The sequence below is a fragment of the Betta splendens genome, chromosome 6 (assembly GCF_900634795.4).
Source record: "Betta splendens chromosome 6, fBetSpl5.4, whole genome shotgun sequence".
In the NCBI taxonomy this organism is placed as follows: domain Eukaryota; kingdom Metazoa; phylum Chordata; class Actinopteri; order Anabantiformes; family Osphronemidae; genus Betta; species Betta splendens.
Window position 1 is genome coordinate 9,325,221 of NC_040886.2, and position 22,591 is coordinate 9,347,811.

The 22,591-nt window shown below is 44.9% G+C and overlaps 2 protein-coding genes across 5 annotated transcripts; both read right to left on the bottom strand.

Moving 5' to 3' along the window:
• Positions 1-23: 23 nt before the first annotated feature.
• On the bottom strand, positions 24-13,406 carry eea1 (early endosome antigen 1). 2 transcript variants are annotated; one of them, XM_029154886.3, is made up of 30 exons: positions 13,246-13,406; positions 11,516-11,593; positions 11,322-11,434; positions 11,161-11,215; positions 11,009-11,074; positions 10,879-10,909; positions 10,687-10,791; positions 10,310-10,431; positions 9,990-10,145; positions 9,527-9,541; positions 9,108-9,224; positions 7,437-7,775; positions 7,141-7,290; positions 6,870-6,989; positions 6,474-6,677; positions 6,176-6,376; positions 5,903-6,016; positions 5,576-5,731; positions 5,266-5,405; positions 4,802-5,132; positions 4,568-4,669; positions 4,287-4,481; positions 4,017-4,199; positions 3,715-3,900; positions 3,501-3,632; positions 3,176-3,361; positions 2,842-3,080; positions 2,518-2,638; positions 2,305-2,403; positions 24-2,216 (listed from the first exon to the last, which is right to left on the bottom strand). In XM_029154886.3, the coding sequence occupies exons 1-30, from the start codon at positions 13,267-13,269 to the stop codon at positions 2,094-2,096; spliced, it is 4,203 nt and encodes a 1,400-aa protein (XP_029010719.1). In that variant the 5' UTR covers positions 13,270-13,406; the 3' UTR covers positions 24-2,093. The 2 variants fall into 2 exon arrangements, with proteins under 2 accessions (XP_029010719.1, XP_029010720.1); XM_029154887.3 differs by lacking the exon at positions 9,527-9,541.
• Positions 13,407-14,773: 1,367 nt separating this feature from the next.
• nudt4a (nudix (nucleoside diphosphate linked moiety X)-type motif 4a) lies at positions 14,774-22,406 on the bottom strand. Of its 3 annotated transcripts, XR_003786283.3 has the most exons (6): positions 21,771-22,406; positions 18,977-19,087; positions 17,325-17,369; positions 17,154-17,241; positions 16,454-16,745; positions 16,018-16,156 (listed from the first exon to the last, which is right to left on the bottom strand). XR_003786283.3 is itself a non-coding variant. In XM_029154753.3 (5 exons), exons 1-5 carry the CDS (start codon positions 21,867-21,869, stop codon positions 15,966-15,968), a joined length of 534 nt encoding a protein of 177 aa, XP_029010586.1. In that variant the 5' UTR covers positions 21,870-22,157; the 3' UTR covers positions 14,774-15,965. The 3 variants fall into 3 exon arrangements, 2 of the variants coding, with proteins under 2 accessions (XP_029010586.1, XP_055365374.1); XM_029154753.3 differs by lacking the exon at positions 16,454-16,745 and having other exon boundaries at positions 14,774-16,156; positions 21,771-22,157; XM_055509399.1 differs by lacking the exons at positions 16,454-16,745; positions 21,771-22,406 and adding an exon at positions 19,469-19,489 and having other exon boundaries at positions 14,774-16,156.
• Between the last annotated feature and the right edge of the window lie 185 nt (positions 22,407-22,591).

Sequence of the window (22,591 nt, forward strand, 5' to 3'; positions counted from 1 at the left end):
TAATTATTCACAAACACACGAAATAGAAATAAAAACACTGTTTATTTACGTTTGTCCTGATGATGGATTAGAAAATCAAACGGTGCAATAGAATGTAAATTACATTATTTCTCCCGTTCCTTCGCGTGAGCTGAAGTCACCGTGAGCGGTGGTGAACGGCCTGAGGCGCACCGTCACAACCACCAACACAACGACAACAACTCTAAACACGCGGGAGCTGTGAGAGCCGGAGGCCAATGACGCCACCGCGCCCGACGACGCACGAACACGACACGAAGCAAGCCACATCTCAGTGTGTACGGGCATGTGGTGGCGCTCTGCAGAGACGAGAACACGCCGATGACAAGGTTCACTGCCGTTGCGCTTTCACATTAACACGTGATTGATATTTCCTATGATTTCTTCTTCATTACAAACATTTACAAAGATAATTATGACAGCCATAGTACTGATGTCACGCGTGGGCTATAAATGCTGAAGCCTGTATAAAGTTGGTGGTCCTACATGTGTGGCCGGGTTCTCACAAGGACCAACCCAGAGCGCGATAAGGTGCAAACCATGTCTAGATTCAAAGGGACTGTACATCTTGATAAACCACGACTGCTCGCAAATGCAAACAGTTCCGCAAACATTTGTGAACTTGAATAGTGCTTCTCCTGTGCCAATATGAGGTAGACATGACAAAACAAAACACTCAATTAGAGGTGTGAGACCTTGTAACTGATACATATTGGACATTCGTCTGTAAGAATAACACTCGCAGAAAGAACTAATTTGGCAAGTCTGGAAAAATCTGCTTGCCCCAAAATGCCAGCCTGCACCGCCTCCTGGCCTACAGTGTTATCACCTGCTCCAGTCCCTAAGACAATTGCACAAAGGATGTAAAATATCTGCCAACAATTATAAATTACACAAAAGGAGGAATGAACTGTTACAGTGTTTGCAGTTGCGGACAGGTTGGACGGAGAAGCGACAGCTCCCGCTGAACCTGAAGGCAGCACAGACCCCAGACTGAATCAGATGTTCTGAGCGCCCATACAGTGCAGCTCAGCAGACAAAACAATGAAAATGACACACACGCACACGCACACACACACACACACACACACCAAGCAGTCAATAGAGACAAATAGCAGGACACAAACAAAATTAGCTGGCACCGTCTCTGACTGCATCACCAGTCTGCAGAAAAGCACCAGTGTGTAAAAACCAACATGCATCACAGCAAAAACAACCGACTCGACGTAAAAATGCCTCTCACGTCACACATACACGAGTTAAAAAGGTCAGACCCCATGAAATGAAATGCAGGAGGAGGCATAGAGAAATACTGACAGACTCAGCTCGGGGCTTCCTCTGGCCTGCGTTCCTGCTACAGACATTCTTTGGTCATGAAATCGTCCGAATACATGAGCGAAATCACAAACATGCTGCCACACAAAGAAAACACAAGCCGATCTGAGAGAATGCCTGCTGAAATAACAGACTGGTGAGTGTTTACTTTAGGGTCGTCAATTTTTTTAAACCCTCTTTTTAATTGCTACTAAAATATTTAAAAATCTGATTTGTTTGGTTGAATTTACAAATAATGAAAAGCCTTCACACCATGTTTACCATCTACAAGTCCTTTTTGAGCAAAATGACAGTATTAGCTGCATCTACCTTTGTATGGCGGCACGGATTCATCACTATTACATTTACTTCCCCATTCACTCCTGCAGAGCCACAGTGGCCTTCCACCTCCCGACATTCCACAATGCACGACTGTAGCGGACGACTTGGCGAATGCAAATGATGCAAACGATGATGGAGACGTGAGCGTGAACTGAAGCGACGGATGGTGTTTAGTTCTCACTGTCTCCGCTGTCTGGCAGTCCACAGGAGCAGCAAAAGGCACAAAACAGATGCAGACAACACCACCGACTCCCACCACTCCTGCGGGTTCTGTGTGTTAGTTCCCCTCCACACCAGAGCCATAAGTCATACGCAGGTGGAAGTCTGGGTATGTTGTTTATAGGGCACATTAAATACAATAAAGACACGCCTCCCTGTGCACGCTGGAGTAGGAGCGGGAGGGGAGGGGGAGGGGGTGCTCAGCCTTGGAGCTCCTCGAAGCACGTCTCACACACTCGGACCGGCTTTTTGGAGGACGGCGTCAGGGCGTTCCTCGACGAGCACTCGGCGCAGAAAATGTTCCCGCAATGTCTACAGTGGTGCTGGAGGAGACACGGAGCAGGAGCGTACAGTTGAAATGAGCCCGATGAGACGCTGCGCAGACTTAAAGGCAGCCGGCCGCACACTTACCTTCCTGACGGTGACAGAGAAGCCTTTCCCACAGGCCATGCAGTTCTGCACCTCGTGATCCTCGGCCCACTTCCTGGTCAAACTCTGGGACTGCTTGATCTGAAAGCACAGCAGCAGTTACAGCCTGGACCTCTAGCTGTAACGTGTGGTGACGAAGAAATCAAACCCTGCCCGAGCCTTTTACTGCCCATCGCCAAGCACACAGGCGCTGACCTGGAGCGACTGGTTCTCTCTGCCCAGCTCCTGCATGGCTGCTGTCGTGTCCTCCACCTTCCTCCTCAGCTCCACCACTTTGGCCTGCAGTTTCTCGATCTCCCCCTCACCCTTCACACACCTGAAACACAAGCGCAGAGCAGCCGTTTGTGTGACGTGTTCGTGTTAATTAGAGGCTATGGGGAATTTCCGACCACCGCTATCCGACTAGCTTCTAATGGCTAATTAATGCTCGGTAGTAGTACAGTGCTTACAGGGCTCACCACAGCGTTGTACTGCAGTGTGTGTGGGTAATGGGACCCCAAAAAAGCAACACTGACGCACCTTTCTAGGAGCGCCCGTCTCTCGTCCTGGTTGTTTTGGACGGTTGCCTCCAGCACAGCCAGCTCTCCTCTCAGTTCGTCCGTCTGCTTCTCCAGCTCACCGACTCTCCGCTGGCTGCCCTGCCACTCCCTCTTCAGAGTGGCCACGTTTTCGTTCAGCGCCGTCACCTGCACGCCCAGCTTAGCCTCGGCCTCCTCTCCACGCTTCACCTGCTCCTCTCTGGCACGCTTCTCCGCCGCCTTTAGAAAGACACATTACAGGCATCACCGGAGATGGGCGAAGTGAATGGGCCTTCACCCACTAATTGCTGAATAACATGGTCCAGTAAGCCTACCAGCTGATCCTCCACATCCTTGGTTTGGGCAAGGAGCAGCTTCTCTCTCTGGCCCCTGCTGTCCTTGGTGGCCTTGTGTTCTTTCTGCTCTTGTTCGAGGCTCCCCTGAAGCTTCTCTAATTGACCCTGCAGCTCCAGCTTCTGCTGGATCAACAGCTGCTTGGCCTCCCGCAACTCACCCAGCTCCTGAGAAGCGACAAATAAGTTACCACAAGCAACGGTTTGCAAAAATAGTTTTCAGCAGTGTCCCCAAATTAAGCCATAAGAAAAGAGCATTAGGAGCAAGTTATTTCCTCATATTTAAGTGCAGCTACTGGAGTGGTACCTTCTCACTCTTCTCTTTCAGTGCCTTCAATTCAGACGTTAGCTTGGTGTTACTCTTTTCCAGGACACCCTTGGCTTTGCTGAACTCCTCCACGTTGCTTTTCTCCTTCTCCAGTTCCTTCTTGATTAGCCCCTGTGCAGACAGGCAACATTTAAAACAAACCTAACCACGTTCACAGTCACGTAAGGGTTGTGGGTTCCTGCGTCTGTCTAACCTGTTGATTCTGCAGCTCTTTCAGCTTTTGCTCCTGCTGCTGGAGCTTCTGGTCCCGTTTGCTGAGCTCCTGCTCCAGCGAGGTCCTGCCTGTCTTAAGTTCCTGAATCTGAGCCTCTAAACTGGTCTGATGCGTCTGGTTAGCAGCCAGCTCTTCCTGGACCAAGCTCAGCTTCTCCTCTGAAGTCTACGGTCAAAGTCAGGTTGGAAATAAATGAAATAACTGCCATTGTGGGGTCAATTATTCTCAAATGAGTTGTTTCACGGAATTTATTTTCTATTCATTTCTATTTCTGCAAGTACCTTGATATCTTGACGCAGGGCAGAGACCTCAGACTCTTTGCCGTAGAGTTCAGACTGAAGCTTACTGGAGCTTTTCTGACTTTGCTCCAAGGCTTTCTGTAACTCAGCTGTCCGTTTTTTCTCTGACATCAGCTCATGATCAAGTCCTGAAATCTGTGTTCTCAGCTTATTCTCCTCTTCAGTCTGCAGAGAGTCAAATACATGTCAGAGGTTTAAAAATGACTGTTATTAATTGTTATTTATTAATAATTGTAATAATGGTTCTCTTACTTTCTTGACATTGGCTCCTTGTAATTCCGTCACTTGGCCCTTCAGCTTCTTCACCTCTTCTTCAAAGGATCCATGTGCTGTCTTCAGTTGTGCCTGTACCTTCCCCATTTCTTTCTCCTTTTCCTTCAGTGCCTCTTGAGTTTTTAAGTGCTGCTGCTCTAACGACGTCAGCTGACCTTTAACCTCTTTCTCTGTCTGACATTTGTGCACACAAAGTTACCACTTTGTAATGTGAAAACAGTTTAATTCAAAACAAATATAGTACATTTTCAGATGTTTACCGCTTTCATCTGCTCCAGCTGTTCTTTGTAGTCTTTTATTTCCTTGGTGATGGACTCATTCATCTTTAGGAGCTCCTGTCTTGCTTTTTCAAAAGACTTCCCCTGGGGATTAAGAAAGATTGTAAAGTTATCAAGTGATCTTGCAAATCAGTAAACCGATTTAAAGTTAAAACATGGAAAAAATAAATTAGATTTTTTGACGAGTGTGTTCCTGTCTGTAGCTAATGAGCCTACCTGCTCATCCATGACCGACTTATGGCTCTTCCTTTCTGTATCTAGCTGACTCTGGCTCTCTTTCAGTGCCTTATTAGCCTTTGCTACGTTCTCCTGTGTAGTGACAAGCTCCTGCCTTTGAGCCTCCTTGTCCTGCTGTGCCTTTTGGAGCTCTGCTGCTAGACTCTGAGCTTTTCTGTCCAGCTCTGCATGCTGGGTCTTTCCTTCCTGGGTCACCTTGTCCAGATTCAGCTTAAGTGCAGCTTTATCCTGCTCAGAGCGCTCCAACTGCTGTTGGGTGTCACTCAAAGCAGCAGCCTTTTTCTTTAATTCCTCCTGCAGTGTTGAAGCCCTTCACAATAAAACATATATAGCAGATTAGAAATGACTGACTACAATATGTTGGAAAAAACAAAATACAAAAAAACAAAAATAAATACTTAAAAGCCATCATCATTTAAATATTTAAACTAACATGACCTTACCCGGCTTTTTCTGTGTCCAGTGAGCGCTGCAGCTCCTTAGCCTTCTGCTTTATCTCTGACCCCTCCTTTTGCAACCTCTGCACTTCCTGTTGCGTATGATCCCTTGTTGTTTGCAATTCTTTCACCTGTGACTCCAATTTCTGACAGATTCAAAGAAAAAACACATTTGTATAAAAAGTTAATTAATTTAAAAACTGGGACTGTGGATAAGAAAAATACAGCTATACAATTATAATAATTGTATTAAATTATTATAATTGATATGATAAAAATATCCTATACAGGTATCAGACAAAGACTCAATACATACCTTACTGAGGCCCTGAAGCTGCTCTACACGTTGTTCAGAAGCCAGCAGTTTATCTTTGCATTCTTTCAGACTGGCTTCCATCTGTGTGCACTGCTCCTGTTTCTCCTTGAGCCTTTGGGCCTGCTCCTCCATCTTCTTCTGAACCTTATTTAGTTCCTACACAAGAGAAATGTGCAGTGATACAAAGAGAGGAGAGGACCAACTGTGAAGAAAGTAACGTGTGTGCCCTACACAGGTGCTTTTAGAACAAAATATAATATATAAAAGGGTTCTCTGGAGTAGATTTTAGCAGTGTTTATTTATTAATGGTCTACAGATGAGACTAACCTGCTGCTTGTCCTGCACAGCATGCTGAGCCGTCTCCAGGTTGTTCTCAAGGTTGGCCTTTAGTGCAGCCTTGGCTGCTTCAGCTGACAGCAACATTTCTGTCTTTGCCTTTAGCTGCAGACAAAACAGAGAAGCAGAATTCCCTAACATCAGCGTACTGCTTCTCTCTGCTGTTTCAAAATCAATCTACATTTCATAAAGCATTACTGATGACTATAAAGTATAGAACATTGATTCCATGTGTTACACCTGACATCCTAAACCTCAGCTTACCTGCACATCTAGCTGGGCTACTTTCTCCTTGCTGTCTGCGAGCTGTGCAGTGAGCTCTGTGACTGAGGTCTCCAGGGTGTGTGCTCGGTCCTGGGCTGAACGCAGCAGGGTCTTCTGCTCCTGGACTTGCTCGTGCAGATTATCCTGGGCTTGCTTGTTGCTCTCTGACTGGTTCTTTAGCTTGTCTGTCAACTGTGTCACCTGTACATTCCCACATACATAGGTTATATACAGTAGAAGTTGATTGTAGATGGTGCTCAGCCATTGTGTGTGTGTGTCTCTGTGTCTGTGTACATACCTGTTCTTGTAGAGTGTGGTTTTTCTCTTTTAGTTGGTTAAGGACAGCCGTCTCTCCCTCTCCAGCCTGGATCTTGGCACATAAATCCTCTCTCTCAGCTTCCAGCTGACTTACTATGTCTTTACTTTTCTGAAGAAGAGCCTCCAGGTTCTGGATTTTCTGGTCTTTATCCCCAATCTGACGCAGCACTTGTTCAAGATCATTCTACAAAATAAAGACATACAGTAATGTATCTAAATTTGACATAAACTATGCAGTTCTTATTTCCAGATAGGTGTTTTATAGAATAATCAAATTATTACTGTTTATTTTTACTGTAGTCAGGAGCCATGGTCAAGAAGCAAGACCTTACTGTGGTTACTATATACTATGTTATGTTCATCAATCAAGCTCTACCTGAGCCTCACGAAGTTTGCCGTTGGTGTTTTGTTGAAGTGCTTGCAGCTCCTGGTGCTGCTGCTTGGCTTTCTCTAGTTGATGCTGCAGGTCTGTGTTCTTACTGGAGATTTCCTTTAACTGAAAAGGTAAACCACCAAAAGCACGATGAGTTTATTCTATGATTTTGCCTTTTTTTTATTTTTAAAAACTTGATTTTTAACGGTGGCAGCTTTTGTATATTCACTTCATTTCTCAAGTTCAGCAAGCACACAATTCACTTGTCACCAACCTGTTCTTCAGTGCGGGAGAGTTTGAGCTGCAGGTCAGCTGCTTGCTGTTCACGGTCTTTCAGTTTCTCCCCAGACAGCTGCCGTTGTTCTTTCAGACGACCTTGTACCTCACCCAGCTGCCTCTCTGCCTCCAGCAGTTTAGCATGTAGCTAGAAAGAGCCAAGAGGAGACACATCTGCATAATCTTCTGTATTTGTGACTTCTTTCTTTGTTAAATTTGTTACTTAATAGTGTAAACAGTGCAAATGTCATTTGCAGCCATTATATGCGTGTGTACTTTATGCATCATACTCACCTGACTAATCTCAGTCTGCTGCTGAGCACCTTGGCTCTCCTTTTCCTCTCTCTGTTGTTCCAGCTGTTTCCTCTCAACTTTCAGCTCTGCATACTTCATCTCCAGCTCTGTAATCTCACTCTTCAGCTTTGCCACCTCCTCAGACCTGTCTCCGAGCTCTGACTGGGTCTTCTTCAGTGAGGACTCCGTTCCTGTGGCTCGGACCTGGAGTTCTTGGACCTCCAGTTCCTTCTCCCTCAAGCTGTCTTGGACTCCCTTTCTGGCAGCTTTTTCCGCAGCCACACACTCCTCCAGTTTTTTATAATCCTTCTCCTTACATGCCAGCTTCTCAGAAAGGTTCTTTTGCAAAGGAAGATAACATGGATGAGATGAGCACTGGTTGTCTAAAGGTTTAGAAATTACAGAGCTGCGCGATGTTCCTAAATTAGCATCATAGCCAAACAACAAATTAGCATTATAAAATAATGAGAAAAGACTGACTGACACCTTTTAAAACATTTCAGTAAATGTCCAGTCAATGTAGTCACACTGAACAAAATCATTTTTATACATGTATTTAAAACCCACAATAAGTTTGATAGATGAGCTGCAACCGAACATACTGTAAACAGCCATGCCTCGTGATATAAGCTATGGAAAAGAACAGTGGCCTCTTAAGACTAAAGTGAGCTATGGCATTTCTAGGTGAAAGTTTAGGACATGGGACTTGAAATACAGTACAGTGTGACCACACTCCGCTTGCAGGATAACTTGGTGACAGCAAGATATATAATAAAATAGTTATAGTGGACTGTTTTGCTAAATGGGGAGTTTTGCGAGGCAACTGGCCTTTAAGAACATCCAATAAACCTCTGAAGCCTCCTCCCCCTTCTCCCCTGTCTCACTGCCTATTACTGTAAGTGCCCCTTTGTCTCTTTAACATGAAGACGATATCTGCATCAGGTCTCAGGGTATCCTGTATATTGGGGTGTCATGATGGAAATCCAGCTCTGTAATCCTAAGGAGGGAGGATTTAATCTCTGGCAGGAATCCTACACTTCTATTCGCTAGTTTCCATTTCACCAGTGTAGATACCTGTGACGACACTACCCTAAGTGCCAGAGCAGGGATGGCAGAGATCCTTCCCTGCTGGTTTAATTATAGAGCTCTGTGTGATATTTATCTACGTGTCTAGATTTCCATTGAAGGAAGGAGGCAGAAGGATATTCTAATGCTGAGTAATAGAAACTCAGATGGCATTTTCAGTAATTGAGGACTGTTAACATTACGGAAGTAAAAGCAATCATTCTGTGTGTGTGTGTGTGTGTGTGCGTGTGTTTGTGCGTGAGGCATGCGTGTGTGCGTACACATGTTTTTCCTTCGACGTGGGGCCAATAAACCATGTTTTAGCTATCAGGGTGAGGACACTGCGACAACGTGGGGACACTTGGTGGGTCTCCCCACCGGTCCGAAAGCTTTTTTGAGGGTCAAGATGTGAATTTAGGGCTGAGGTTAGAAATGAGTTTTGGTTCAGATTAGAGTAAAGAATAGACGTCTGCCTTTATTTGTGATGGTTGGGAGTAGAGTAAGGGGCTAAGGAAGGCATTATGTCAATGGAGAGTCCCCACGTTGATGAGAAGTGTGTGTGTGTGTGTGTGTGTGTGTGTGTGTGTGTGTGTGTGTGTGTAATACCTGGTTTTGCTGCTGTAGATTATTCAGATTACTCTGAAGCTGGTGGATCTGTTGGGTATAAACAGCTGCTTCTTGTGGACCTTTCTCCAGTTCTGCTTTTAGTTGGGATATGGTTACCTGCAATACATGAAAAACATATATCTGAATTTTTTTTTCCAATACATTTACAATCAAACAACGTAACATCAGTATGAAGAACTACTGTGCAAACTGAAATAAAAGAATGGTAAAAACATAAGAATTTGCAGATTTGCGATTTGCAGCCATCAGACATCAGTCACACAAAAGCTCAACTGAAATAAAAAAGCTAAAACATTATTATTAAAACAAATACACAATTTTGGAAAAGAGGCTTTAACTTAAGACAAAAAAAAGAAATTCAACTAAATTTGGGGCCAATGGGAAACAACATGTTTTACCTCCAGTTTATGAATCTTGAAGTAAGATTAAGTGTAGGGATACATTACACAAGACGCAGAAGAAAGGGAAGGAAACACAGACAAGTCATTTTACAACACTGGGCAACATTTGTATAGAAAAACAGTGCTAGTGGTTTTTATAGCCTGCTCTATAAATACTCCTCTCTTTATCGAGAAATCTAATTATTCACCAGGTATTAATTACTGAGATTTAGGCAAAAAGCCATCTACTAGAAAGTGGCTGGCCTGTGTAAATGACAGGGGAATTATCAGGCACACCTTTACAATTTATTGCAAAATATTACAGCAGCCATGCTGAAAATTCTATTTTGACACAGTATGATTTTTTTGGTGTTTAATTTAAAACGATATGATAGGTCTATTGCGTTAGTGGGTAGCTCAGTATCACCTTTATGCATTACAGCAAGATGTTTGGCTCCCTTTTTCATTTAAAATATCTCACCTCTGAGGTAGTGTAATTAGCCTGCAGTTGCTCGTAGTGGCTTTTGAGCCGTTCAGACTCCTCCTCCCTCTCCCGTGTCATACTGTCCATTAGTGTCTGCACTTGCACCAGCTCCTTCTGCAGGACCTCCACATCCTCCACTCCTGGCCGCTGTAACTAGGGGGCAAAGCAGAGGTGTGGTGTAGCAGACATGACTACTAGGTGGCAGTAAGTCAGGCAAAAGACATTTCTGGGTAGAAGCTATGTCCACCCAGCTCAAAGCCACATAGTACCAAAAATCAAATTCAGCATATTACTCTCCTAGGGAAAACAGGACGTACCAGCTCTGTGTGGAGTCTCTCATTTTCCAGCTTCTCCTTCTGGAGCTGGTCAGTCAATTTGGCCAACCTCTGATCAGCAGCCTCCCGAAGGCTCTTCTCCTCATCGTAGCGGGACTTTATGTCTGTCAGATTTAGCAATTCAAATAAATATTATTTAATATTATTCATTTAAATATAGTTGTTCCCTCCAAATTTACTCCCGAGAGCTGATAACCGAGAGCTACAGGCTGTAAATCCAAATGCAGGTTATATAACTTAGACTTGATTAAACACAGGGGGGGGACTGAACTTACACTGTAACACAAGCTAAAAAAAAGGAATTCACTGTCGTATGATGCAGACACACAGATCTCCCAATTTTCTGCCCCCACACTCACCTACTATCTCTGTTGCCAGTTGAGCAGCCTTTTGCTCAAACAGGTCTTTCATTTGCTTGATGTTGAACTTCTCTGTCTCTGCTTCATTCAACTTCTTCTCAAGGGCTGAGGAGAAAAACGCGACATAGTGGTGACTGACATTTTGATAAATCTTTTTTCATGATTGTTTTACAAAGTTGTCGTCTATTGCACCTCCATCTTCTGAGCCTGGCTGTCCATCACTCTGTGAAAATTACAGAGAGAGAAACGTGTCAGGTACTTAATGTGTTTTACATTCAGAAAGACCATTTTCAAAGGAAGTTAAATATCATGAGTTAATTACTTGCTTCAGGTGTCCTTGAACTTTGTCTAATTCTTTCTTGAGTTCTCCAGAGAACCATCTTTCCTCCTGAAGTGTTACACATACACACAGTGACCATCAAAATCTTTGTATGTATAAGTATGTAATGTGTAATAACCACAATTGAGCCACACCTTCAAAGAGGCATGCAGGTCCTGAACTTCTTGACGCAGCATTGTAAGGTCCTCTCTAGGAATGAGGAAACGTTTGGTGCATTACCAAAATGACAAGTAAAACTCTGTCAAGGTCGTTTGGGGTTAGACTGTCATTTATGTAGCATTAACATCACTCTCACCTAGTGGGGGCCATGTGAGCAGGGAGGTCTCCAGTATCGTGGAACAGCTCATAGTGCTTGAACAGCTCCTCTGCAGAATTGTGTGACTTCATGCACTGAGGACAGATGAAGCCCTGAACACAGAAACATACTATCACGTCAACCCTGTCAACAACTTTTCAGACAGCCTTAGTTCTACACGACCTGCACATTACCTCAGATGTCTGATCATGGTTTAGGTCTGTGCTGGGCTGCTCTGCCTCTGTGTTCTGGGAGCCTCCTTTGCCAGGGGTCTGGAGAGAAGATAATAGGTCTGATTAACCAGAAAAACAAAGAGCAAGTCCTCGTCCTTTCACCAGTAACTAGTTCCAGACAACACATGTATACTATCCTTTTATTTACAGACATGCTGAGTTAATTTGCTGTATAACCTAGAGCACAAAAACAATGATATGAGCAGGTATAAGATGAACAACAAAGCTAATCTTAATTGATTACTGGATGAATGATAATTTATGTACTGTATAATAAAAGTTAACTAAACAATGTATGCTGTAAATAACTAAGTAACATTTGGATTAGAGTGACTGCTGCAGCGCTCCAATAGTTCACAGTCATGTAACAGGCAAATTTACAGTTCTATTAAACAACACACCCTGTAGTTTAGATCACTCCAACTTTCAATACACTTCAGGTGTTCACTGCCATATTATCACTACAAACGGGTTCAGTCAACTGGGCCTAAAGACACTTCAGAAAAAGGGATTGTTTGGTTTGACAATAGTCTGCATGAATGAACAAGGTCAAAGTGTGTGAGTGTATGTGTAATCAAGATAACGACTATGTCAGTCTTATTCAGAGTAGATGAATAAGACCCATGGATTACAGATTTATAATGTTGTACGGCTTGAAGATGTCTGTGCCAAACCCCTGTCACTGACCATATTTTACACCATGTCCATGGTTCCCTAACATTTTATATGGAGAGCACAATGAAGTCTGTTGAATCAGTTTCTTGTAAATCTCAAGGCCTATGATTATAATCTCGGTTGCTAACGGCACTGTAAATTATTTACTCAATGTGTTATAAAGGGCAGGTCCGTGTGGGTTTATGAGGAACCAGAGACGGATACTTCAGATGAGTTTCACTTCCCAAATACTTAAACTGTAAAAAAAAAGATTTCAAACGTGAACCACTCATGTGTAGAGACCGACTTCCTCAGTTACGAGGCCAAGACTTGACAATGTACACAATGATGCAGCTGGCAATGCCCTCTGGGAAATGTAGTATTACGAATAATCTAGCTTGATAGCATCTGTTACGCCTGCTTTTAGCTGCAGTGACAAGCTGGCATTGTTACTTAACTTACCGCGTCACCGTTAATATTAAATAGTCACATAAATCTCAACGGCTACCCTCCATATTCCGTGTTGCCGACAGTCAGCTAGCACGGGATTTCCCAATAGTCACTCTGTGACCAACGTCAGTGTTAGCATGTGATGACTGGGCGATGAATTAACCTAACATTCCACCTGTAACATTACAATCACAAAACTATAATTAATCAGTGTTTCTTTACTACACCACAGTAGCCCAGAGGAGGCAGACATGTTGGTGTTATTACGGCATTCTAAACAGGGACTCTAGCTTGCAGCATTGCTGTCAACAGTAGCTCCGAACATGGTTAGCATTAGTGGCTAGCTCAAACCTACACAAGAAGCGCGTGATATGTTCACCCCGATCTGACGGCATAGCAAAACCCTTCCAATTGAGGAGTTCTCGTTGGCTGAAACGAAGCCCCGCCCTCCAAAGACACGCTGTATCATAAAACATGCCTTCCCACCATGAAAACAGACAAGGATAGGCCCTGTGTCTCCAAAGCAAAACAGCCTTGTTTAACCAAACAAAAGCGATGCAGTTGAGTTTTTAGCCTTGGACACTTACCATCTGAAGTATCCGTCTAAGCATGGCGCTGACTATGTTAATCTGGACGCAAAGGCCAGTTAGTTTTCCAAACGGAAAGTTTACGTCGCTGGACAACGAACACCTGACCGAGTTCAGGCTGCAGCGGCAAATGGGCGGGTCGTGAGGAGGAGGATGGTTGAATCCGCAGAGTCAAGATGTGCAGTCATGTGCCAAGCCTTTTTTAATATTTAAGAGTTTTAGGATGACTATCCTTAATTGTATTTTAGATATCTAAAACAGCATTTAGACTAATTAAACGGGAACTCGTTATATATTATATTATATATTATTAATTATTAATTCGAGATATCTACAACCGTATTCTGACTAGGAAGAATTACTGATTAAGATACTACAGTTACATTTTAAATATCCACAATTAGATTTCGGATATCTAAAAAGACGTCATTAATGTCAATGTGATTATTTCTGCCTAGAAATTGTAATTTAATATTTTTAGATAACCACATTGGAATATGAATTTTGAATATCAATAATTGAGTTTCGCCTATCCAGAAAGAGAATCACAGATATCCCCAACTCCTTTTCGACTAGTCACAATTCCAATTACAGGTATCTATGATTGGCCACATTTTAAAAATATCTTCACCACTACACTGAACACAGGAACTCAGGGACGTGTGCTCAGCCCATTGCTGTTCACTTTAAACACTACATTCCTCCACCTAGGAGAATCTGAGCTGGTCCCTGAACACCTCCTCCTGTGTCAAGAAAGCCCAACAGCGCCTCTACTTTCGGAGGTTGAGGAGAACCCATCTACATCGCCCTCACCACGTTCTACAGGGGGACCATAGACAGCATTCTGACCAGCTGCATCACTGCCTGGTTCGGGAACTACAAAGCCCTACAACGCCTTGTGAGAACAGCTGAAAAGATTAGCGGAGCCCCCGTGGCCGCCATCAAAGACACATATGCCACACACTGCATCTGCAAAGCTTCTAGCATTGTGGACGATCACACACACCTTTTAGGCCCAGCCTTCTGGGAGAAGACTGAGAAGCATTGGGACTTATGCATCAAGACTGTGCAACGATTCTTCCCTCAGGCCATCAGCCTCCTCAATAGCCAGGGCCTGAACTGAACCAAAAGGACACTCTACACGACAGTTTGAATGAAATGACAAACAAAAAACATTGAAAATATCTAAAACCAAGATATTCATTCAGTTGTAGATAAAGTATCTTTGATTGTAGTTTTGATATTTCCAATATCTTTGTTTTAGATATCTAAAAAAAAGCATTTAAGATATATTTAAAATGTGGCCAATTATGGATATCTTTAATTGGAACTGGGACTAGTCAAAATGTGGTTGTGGATATCTGTAATCCACACTCTGGATAGGTGAAACTCATTTGTGGAGAAATCTTAAATTACAGTTTGGACTGGTTAGAATTACATTGCAGATATTCTGTAATGTGAATTCTGTCTAATAAATCCGCTTGCCATACAGCCACACTGCACAGATTTAAAACTGCAGCAGCAAAGGTATGCATAAACATTAGTATTTATTTGAAAGATTTTATATACATCATGTTGGCACATCATATTATTCCAGTCACACATGCACAAATATAAAACAGATTAATAAACAAAAAATCTATGCGCCTAAAAAGAAAAGCTATTGAAATAATACACTATTGTTATTTCATATTTTGCATTTCTTTGTGGTGCTAAAAAAAAACTTTCCTACAAACTGACCATGACTTCCTGTCATGCTCTTCCGTTTATTATGACATTTCTCTGTGAAACATAAATCTTTTATGTTTAGTCACTGGATGCTAAATACTGTACATCTGTACAGTACTGTATCAACTGTAACAAAACTCCCATGTTTTTTGTAATCTCATCCAAGCTGGAAAGTAGCTGGAGGTCACAGTGTATAAGGCAGATGTATAAATACTTTGTGGTTGTGTTTTTGAAGGCACTTGAAGCTTCTCGTCATCTCAGACACAAGCAGGAGTTCACATTTCTCATAAGTGTTTAATAATACTAAATTCTTCAGGTCTGTTAGATTTTATAGTATGGCCCAATGTTAAACACTGTCTTTGGCACATATGTAATTTGTAAGTGTTATATCACAAAAGCTGACATATCTTTAACAGCCTCTAACAATCTGACAACATTAAATACTGTGCAAAATAAAATGTGCTTGAGGCAGAACGGTTTCCGCTACCGTTGCTTTGCTTGTAGACTTGTTACTGTTTGTTACATGTCAGTCATGCATTAGTGTAAAGTCGACTTGGCACTTTTCAGTGCAGACAGACAATTCTGTCCTGAAGCAAAGCAAAAATATCTCAGAAGACTTGATTTTTTCTTCATCTTATTTCTGTTAATGTCAGAGAAAGGAATTCTAATGAAAAACATCCGTCTACATGCAGCTACTCTTCTTCTACTGTCTTTCAGATTGGCGTTGTTTGGCACTAGTCACAGTGGAAACAGCCAACACCTGTTGAAATCCATGAAACCACCCAGGCACTGAGCACTGTCAATATTATTTAGCATGGGAAATAAAACATGAGCAGAAAACAGTTGGAGAAAATTATACAAATACCAAATCTTAGGTTTTCTCTTCATCTTTAACCCTACTTCAACTTTTTTTTCTAGCTCCGGCAACTTCAAGACGTCTTTACAGTCCACGTGTTGAGTCTGTGTTAGTGGTGTCAGGCACAGAGTCCGTCTCAGAGGAACTGCTCGCCGCTGGAGATCCTGACCCGGTCCGGGCCCTGCGTGGAGCGGGCCGCGCGGCTGCTGGCGTTGCAGGCGGGGTGACAGGTGCCGCTGAGCCGGCGCAGGTACTCGGCGTGGACAGGTTTGTGGCTCTGCAGGACCCTGATGGCCTCGTCCACCTTGAACCACTTCCTCTTCCTTCCTGCGTCAGACAGAGGACAAGACTACACACTGATGCTCCTGTGACATAGTGTATATTTCATGCATAATGCTTCTTCTTCTTCTTCTTCTTTTCTGTCACTCTCGAGAAGCCGACACATACTGTGGCTAATATTAAGTGGTGCTACTGTGCCGGACTCAAAACGACTGCCTAACCACAACATTATTTAACACACTCAAGAATGAACCACAGCACATGTCGCAGCATTAAAGTCAGAGTTGAAATGGACATTCCCGGCCTATTTCAGGTTGTGTTTATGAAGCTTTCATGTGGGCAAACCCTTGAAAAGCAGCTTCCACGGACGCGATCCGTCCAGTAAACCGTCAGCTGGGAGTTATTTATACGTTATTCCGACACATCGCCTCCTTCCGTTCTGCTCCGTTCAGGCCCGTGGGAGGCGGGAGGACGCGTCCACTTTATGCAGACGGGAGGACTGAGCTCTGTGCTCCGTCACGGTCGCCACAGCGGAGGACGGGGCAGGAGGGGGCTGTGGTGAGCGATGGGACGTGGAAAACAACTGGGCACAGCAAACATTCCTGCCTCGTGTACAGGCTGAACCCTGTTTCTGTGCCTGGAGGCAGTAAATAATCAGTGTCACTGTTTCTACACCAAATTATTGATTTAAATATTTACCGTTATACTAAGAAATGGTGATTATTATCTAGTATGATTATGTTTGTATGCCTGTTTTTATTCTGATGTTGCCATGCTCCACTTTACTGTTTGTCTAAACCTCCTGATGTCACACATCATAGCAGTGAGACGAAATATCAATATTGTGTTACACAGGTGCTCTGGGAGTTAATTAATACCCACAAATCTACAAACGTGTGTTTACAGGAGGCGGGCAAAGCGTCACCATCTCTATTTGTCTGTTAGAAAAGCCGAAGACGGGTTCCACGTGTGCTTTGAGGCTTATTCCATGAAACGTGTTGTGTTTGTTCCTAATCAGTCACAGTGACGTTCGGTGGAGCCGTACCGATGTTGACCGAGTCCTCCCAGTCCTCCAGCATCTCCGTCACCGTGAGCGTGTAGACGTATGTCCTGTGTTTTCTGTCTTGATTGTGCTGTAGGATTTAGATGGAGACCTCTTTTTATTATAATTGAACATGTATTATAACGGTTTAATACAGTTTTTTTTCAAGCTTACCTCAAAAACCCCGAGCAGCCTGCCGAGCTTTCCCTTCACGCCCGCCTGCGAGCACATGAACAGACGGCACCGGGGGTCAGTGGAGATGCTGAGTGAGCGCACAGTGTTGTATAAAGGACATTATACGTATATACACACTGTTATATTTTCATCTAGAGCACATCAGGTAGCTTTTCTCTGCTCTAACGACTGTGGGACAGGGAACCTGCGGCTGGGTGCTGTCCTAGCAGATCCACGCTCCTCTGAGACGGCATAGCAGGGATGACTGGGAAGACCTACGCTTAGATTACACTGTGACGCGACACAAGGCAACACAAGAACACGGCAAAAGTCAGGATCCGTTTCTGCTTATGCACAGCTGACACAAACATACTGGAGGACAGCAGAGACACCTTCTACTCAAACGTACTGTATCAGAGTGGCCATGATGGAAACACAGCATTACAAATGGGTGATCTGAAGTTTGCATTTTTCTCAAAATTCATGATGATACTGTGGGTCGACTCTTATTAAAGACTTTCACTTTCTAACAAGCGAACCACATCTATATTATGCAAGGATTCCGAGAGGAGCAGCAGCCTGCTGCAGCATGCTTCCAGTCAGCAGACGCTGATGGAATGTATGGTCAAGCTCCTGCTTTGTTTAGCACTTCTGACATTTTGGAGCTGACAGGATCAGTTAGGACGTCTGGAACCGCTGTGTCACAAATACACTAACTGTCTGCAATGAAAAGTTTATACATGCACGGATTATCTTTTGTTATCAACCACAATTTGCAATTTATTATACCTTTTTATACTTTATTATACTGCAGTTCTAATTAGCTCCTCTGTTCTCTTTGTTTGAAGCACTGAGGCAAAACTAAATACTCATTTAAAACCTGAGGACATTTCAAGGTGGGAGACAGATATTGTCCCTAATGTAAAGCATGCGCTATTATGGCTGCATTTTAAATGCCTCGGATGTAATGTGGATGTTGATTGATGGGTTTAAACCCCGGCAGAGCATTAACGCGTGGATCGGGTGTGGAATCGTTAACTCGCCACAGTTGCAACATCTATATTGAGGCACACGCCCGGTCGGGGGAAGCGCACCGTGCGTGTAACTGGAAACCCAGACGTCACGGCTGCACTTCAAGCTGTCAGCGGCCTAGTATCCAAGGCAGAAGCTCACACTTTGGCCCAACACCAGCGGCCTCCGCTCACTAACCCGCGGGACAATTAAAGGGCGCAGCTGCCAAATATTTCCATGGCTTCTGTCTCGATCTGGCTTTGAAAACAGTGGGAGTGATAACGATCAAAAACCCATAAGGAATATGGGCATAAATTAAGTTACGATACAGAACAGTTATATAAGAGCCTCTGTTATGTATGGACAGAGTCATATCACTGACTTTATTTCATCATCGCGTGCGGAGACATGAGCTGGAACTCAAGAAGCCGTTTATGGGAAATCCCAGCATTTGAGTCAGATTATATCCCATAATAGAAGGCGTCCAAACACGTCCTGGCGTAGTTCGCCGTGTTAATGTTCAACTTAACAAAAACAAGCTCATGGCAGCACAGCCGGTCAGCTGATTCTCGCAACTCACACGCTGGACGTCTAACCTTGTGTTACGTCATCACGGACGCCCGCCGCGCGTTAGGGCTCACCTCCTCGTACACCTCCCTCACAGCGGCCCCACACGGCTCCTCCTCGGGCTCCATTCCTCCCCCCGGCACAATCCACTGGTCCGGGTGTCGGCTGCTGCTCACCAGTAGCACCTGCCAAGCACAGCGGCCATCGTTAACGTTCAGCGGCGCGTGCCCAGGTGCAGAGCGCCGCCACAGGCGTCCGCTGCGCGTCGTTTAACCGGACGTCGTGCCAGTCTTTGCCCCGCGATTAAGATATGCGCGTGAGTAACACGTGTCACTTTTCAAACCTTTGATGCTATTTTCAGTTCGAGTACTTGACAAAGATAAAACTTAAAAGGGGTTTGGCTCCTGCTGCAGTCAGCTGATTTTCGCGTGTGTCATCACGTTTCCCCGCGTCAGTACCGAATGCTGAGGAGACGCAGGCATATGCACCCCCCCCCCCTCCACACACACACACACGCACACACACACACACACACACGCAATAAACACACGTGGATTAAAAACAACCTCTGAAACTCATCTGAGCGCAGTTGTGACGCTCGTGCTAACGCAGCCGGTCCAGCTGTGCTTTTCCAACAGGTGCGTCTGCACGAGCACTGGTCACAGGGAGGATCCGCGAGGAGCACTGGCGATAACATCTTCACGGTCCCCGTTGCCCAGAAATGAGCGTGACGAGTGAAACCTCACGCTGTGTGAACCTCAGCTGTAACTCGGCCAATGACCAGTAAGATAAAACCAACGCGAGCTCTCAGGACCCAGACAGAACCCGATCAACCATCATTCTGGTGGTTTCGCTGTTGCCTGAGCTTTTCAAGTCATCAACAAGAATTATCACACTATAAAAAAAAAGCACAACCCGAAGAACTGCCGCTTCCCTGTTTACATGCTGCGGCCCAGTCGTATTAATACTCACCTCTGCTCCTGCTGGAGACTGACTTATTTTTAACGCGAGCGTCTCCATCCATCTTTATGTGCGGTTGACAGGCCACGTTAGAAGGTACGAGTGATGTCATGCGATGTAAAACGATGGGCCACTAAGTGAGTCTGAACCTTTGCCAAAGTTGTCATGTCATTTTTAAAATATGAAGACATTCACTTTAGTGCATGGATCACATTAAAAACAATGGATAATTATAAAGAGGTGAAGGAAACAAAGAGTGAGCAGCTCCACTCCTGGTTCCTGTTAAGATGTGACCAATATGACCCAGAGGATGTGCAGGCCTCTGCAGACTATAGAAACACTGCGTCTCCCTGTCACAAATGCACACAGCGCACACATGCATGCGCAATTTGACACAAACGCCGCACGAAACACGTCCGCTCCCGCACGTACGCAGCGGCTCAAACGGCTTTATAATATGAAAAGCCCTGGATCAGCAGTTGCCTCGCTGCATAGACACGGGTTCGGCGGAGGGGGTTGTTGGCCCCGGAGTGGGCGGGATCAGGGCGGAACCACCGGGTTAAGGGTGATCAGCGGTGGATCAGAAAGCAGCTTCGGACCGCGTGATTATATAATAAATACATTTACTTTAATGGCCCAGTTCCTGTTGTGACCAGACACCACAGGAAGCGTCAGCAGGAATTACACGGAACGATTTTACATCATCAGAAACTGAGAACAGTCGAAGTGACACTCAGCATCTGTCAGCACTCGGTCAGTGAAAAACAGGAGAGACACACAAACCGTGTTTAAAAGCAGCGGGGGGGGGCGGGGCCGCGGGCAGCGGGGAAGTAAATCTGTCAGGGCACAGCAAGTGCCTGCACCTTGTTTCTATAAATTGCAGCTGATAGGTCACTCGGTGTTTAGCACACAGTGCACCCGACAACCCAGCTCCGCCGGCCACATGTGGCCCTGGAGCGTCTCACATGCGTCTCCACATCTGGGTTCAGGCAGACTGTGCCACAGATCCTCCCAGTGCGTGAACTGGTCCTCCCCCACCACAGGGACTGCAGCGGTGAAATGATGAGCAGCGCCTGCTTTGAGTTCGGGCCAAAAAGTTAAACTGCGGGTCATGAGACCACGGCATCTCCCTAATCTTTTAAGCCCCTGTTTGACAAACACCTCTGTGATCAAGGTCCTTAATGACTGGTTTTATCAGAACAAGGAACGCTGTGCAAGTCACAGATCTCACGCATGTTTACAGTATCATCCCAGTAGATGATGAACAAGAAGCCGATCATCTGTCATCAGATATAATGAATGTAACACAATAAAACCAACACATTAAATTAAAGGTGCTGTCTATGCGACTTTTGGCTCTAATTAAAAACGAATTAAAGAATGAGCCAATGGGAGAATTGCTGCTGCAGCTCCAAGTAGAAATAAGGAAATAAGGAAGGAAACATTGTTGCACATGGATGTTGTCAGAACCCAGTGCACAATAGGTGGTGCGGGATTTCAGGCTGGTATTTGTAGGTGAGGGTGTCTCACATGGGATGTCACTGAGATTTATAATCACGCTCTACTACGCCAGTGTAAATAAACACCGGCCGTCAGTGGCACAGTGAGCGTGGACACAATGAGGCTGACTTGTCTTCATGAGTTATGACTCATGTGGACTGGCTGCCGGACAAGAAATGAGAATGACTGCGTCCTGCTGGGTGCTGCGTGCTGTGGGTGCCAGCGTGGAACGGCCCACGTTGTTTTAACAGGCCGAATAGTTCTGTTCAATTCTGCCACGCGTGTCCACGTTCACGCAGAGAGAGTGTTACAGTAAAAGTGTGATACAAGTCTGCCTGTCAGAATAAAAGCCCCCGTGAGTCCAGGTGTACTGTGTAACGACCCGGTTCGGCGACCCGCGCCTCTTACCTCGTCCTCGGTGTCATTTCTGAAGCACAGACACGCCGCCCTCCGTTTGAACCCTTCGCCGTCGTACGTCCTGGTCTGGTTGGGCTTAAACTTCATCATATATATCCAGAGCCGCAGAGTGCGCCGGGGCGCGTCACGCACACACGCAGAGAGCGAGGGTCCCGCCGAAGGCTGGAGGCAGAAACCGAGCGACGCGGCGCTGGGAGCGCAGTCTTACACGGTCCGTCCGTGGAGGAGGTCGCGGTCAGACGTGTCGGCCGCCTTCATTCATCCGGCCGCGTCTCGTACTGTGCCACTGTACCTGCTGCGGTGCGTTAGCGCTGTCAACACGCACGGCTCAGCGAACTCACTCACTCGCTCTCTCTCTCTCTCGCCCGTGGACGCTGGGCTGTTACCAGCTGACTTGAGAGCAGCCCGTCAGCTCACACGTCAGGGTCGCGAGAATCATTAACTACACAATTAAAAGTCAGACGCGAATCAAGCCGCTTTATCGGGGAATCATTGATAAGACGAGCTCTAACACTTTACTAACTACTCTGAAGATTAGTTTTGTGCCCTTCTTTTGTTATGTACATTACATTTTCATTTACTACTTCTTCCACCTATTGAAATATATGCAGACTAATTACCAGTGTCATTCCGTCTGTTGATTGATTCCTCCGGGCTTCGTCTGTGGGTTTTAATCCTGACACATTCATTACAGAGCACACTCTATATATAAGAGAATTCCTGTGCAAGTAAGCTACACGTTTTGTCGCCCTCTAGCGAATGAGAACAGTATTTGATCCACAAGATTCTGAGGTTGTACTGTTTTGGCCGTT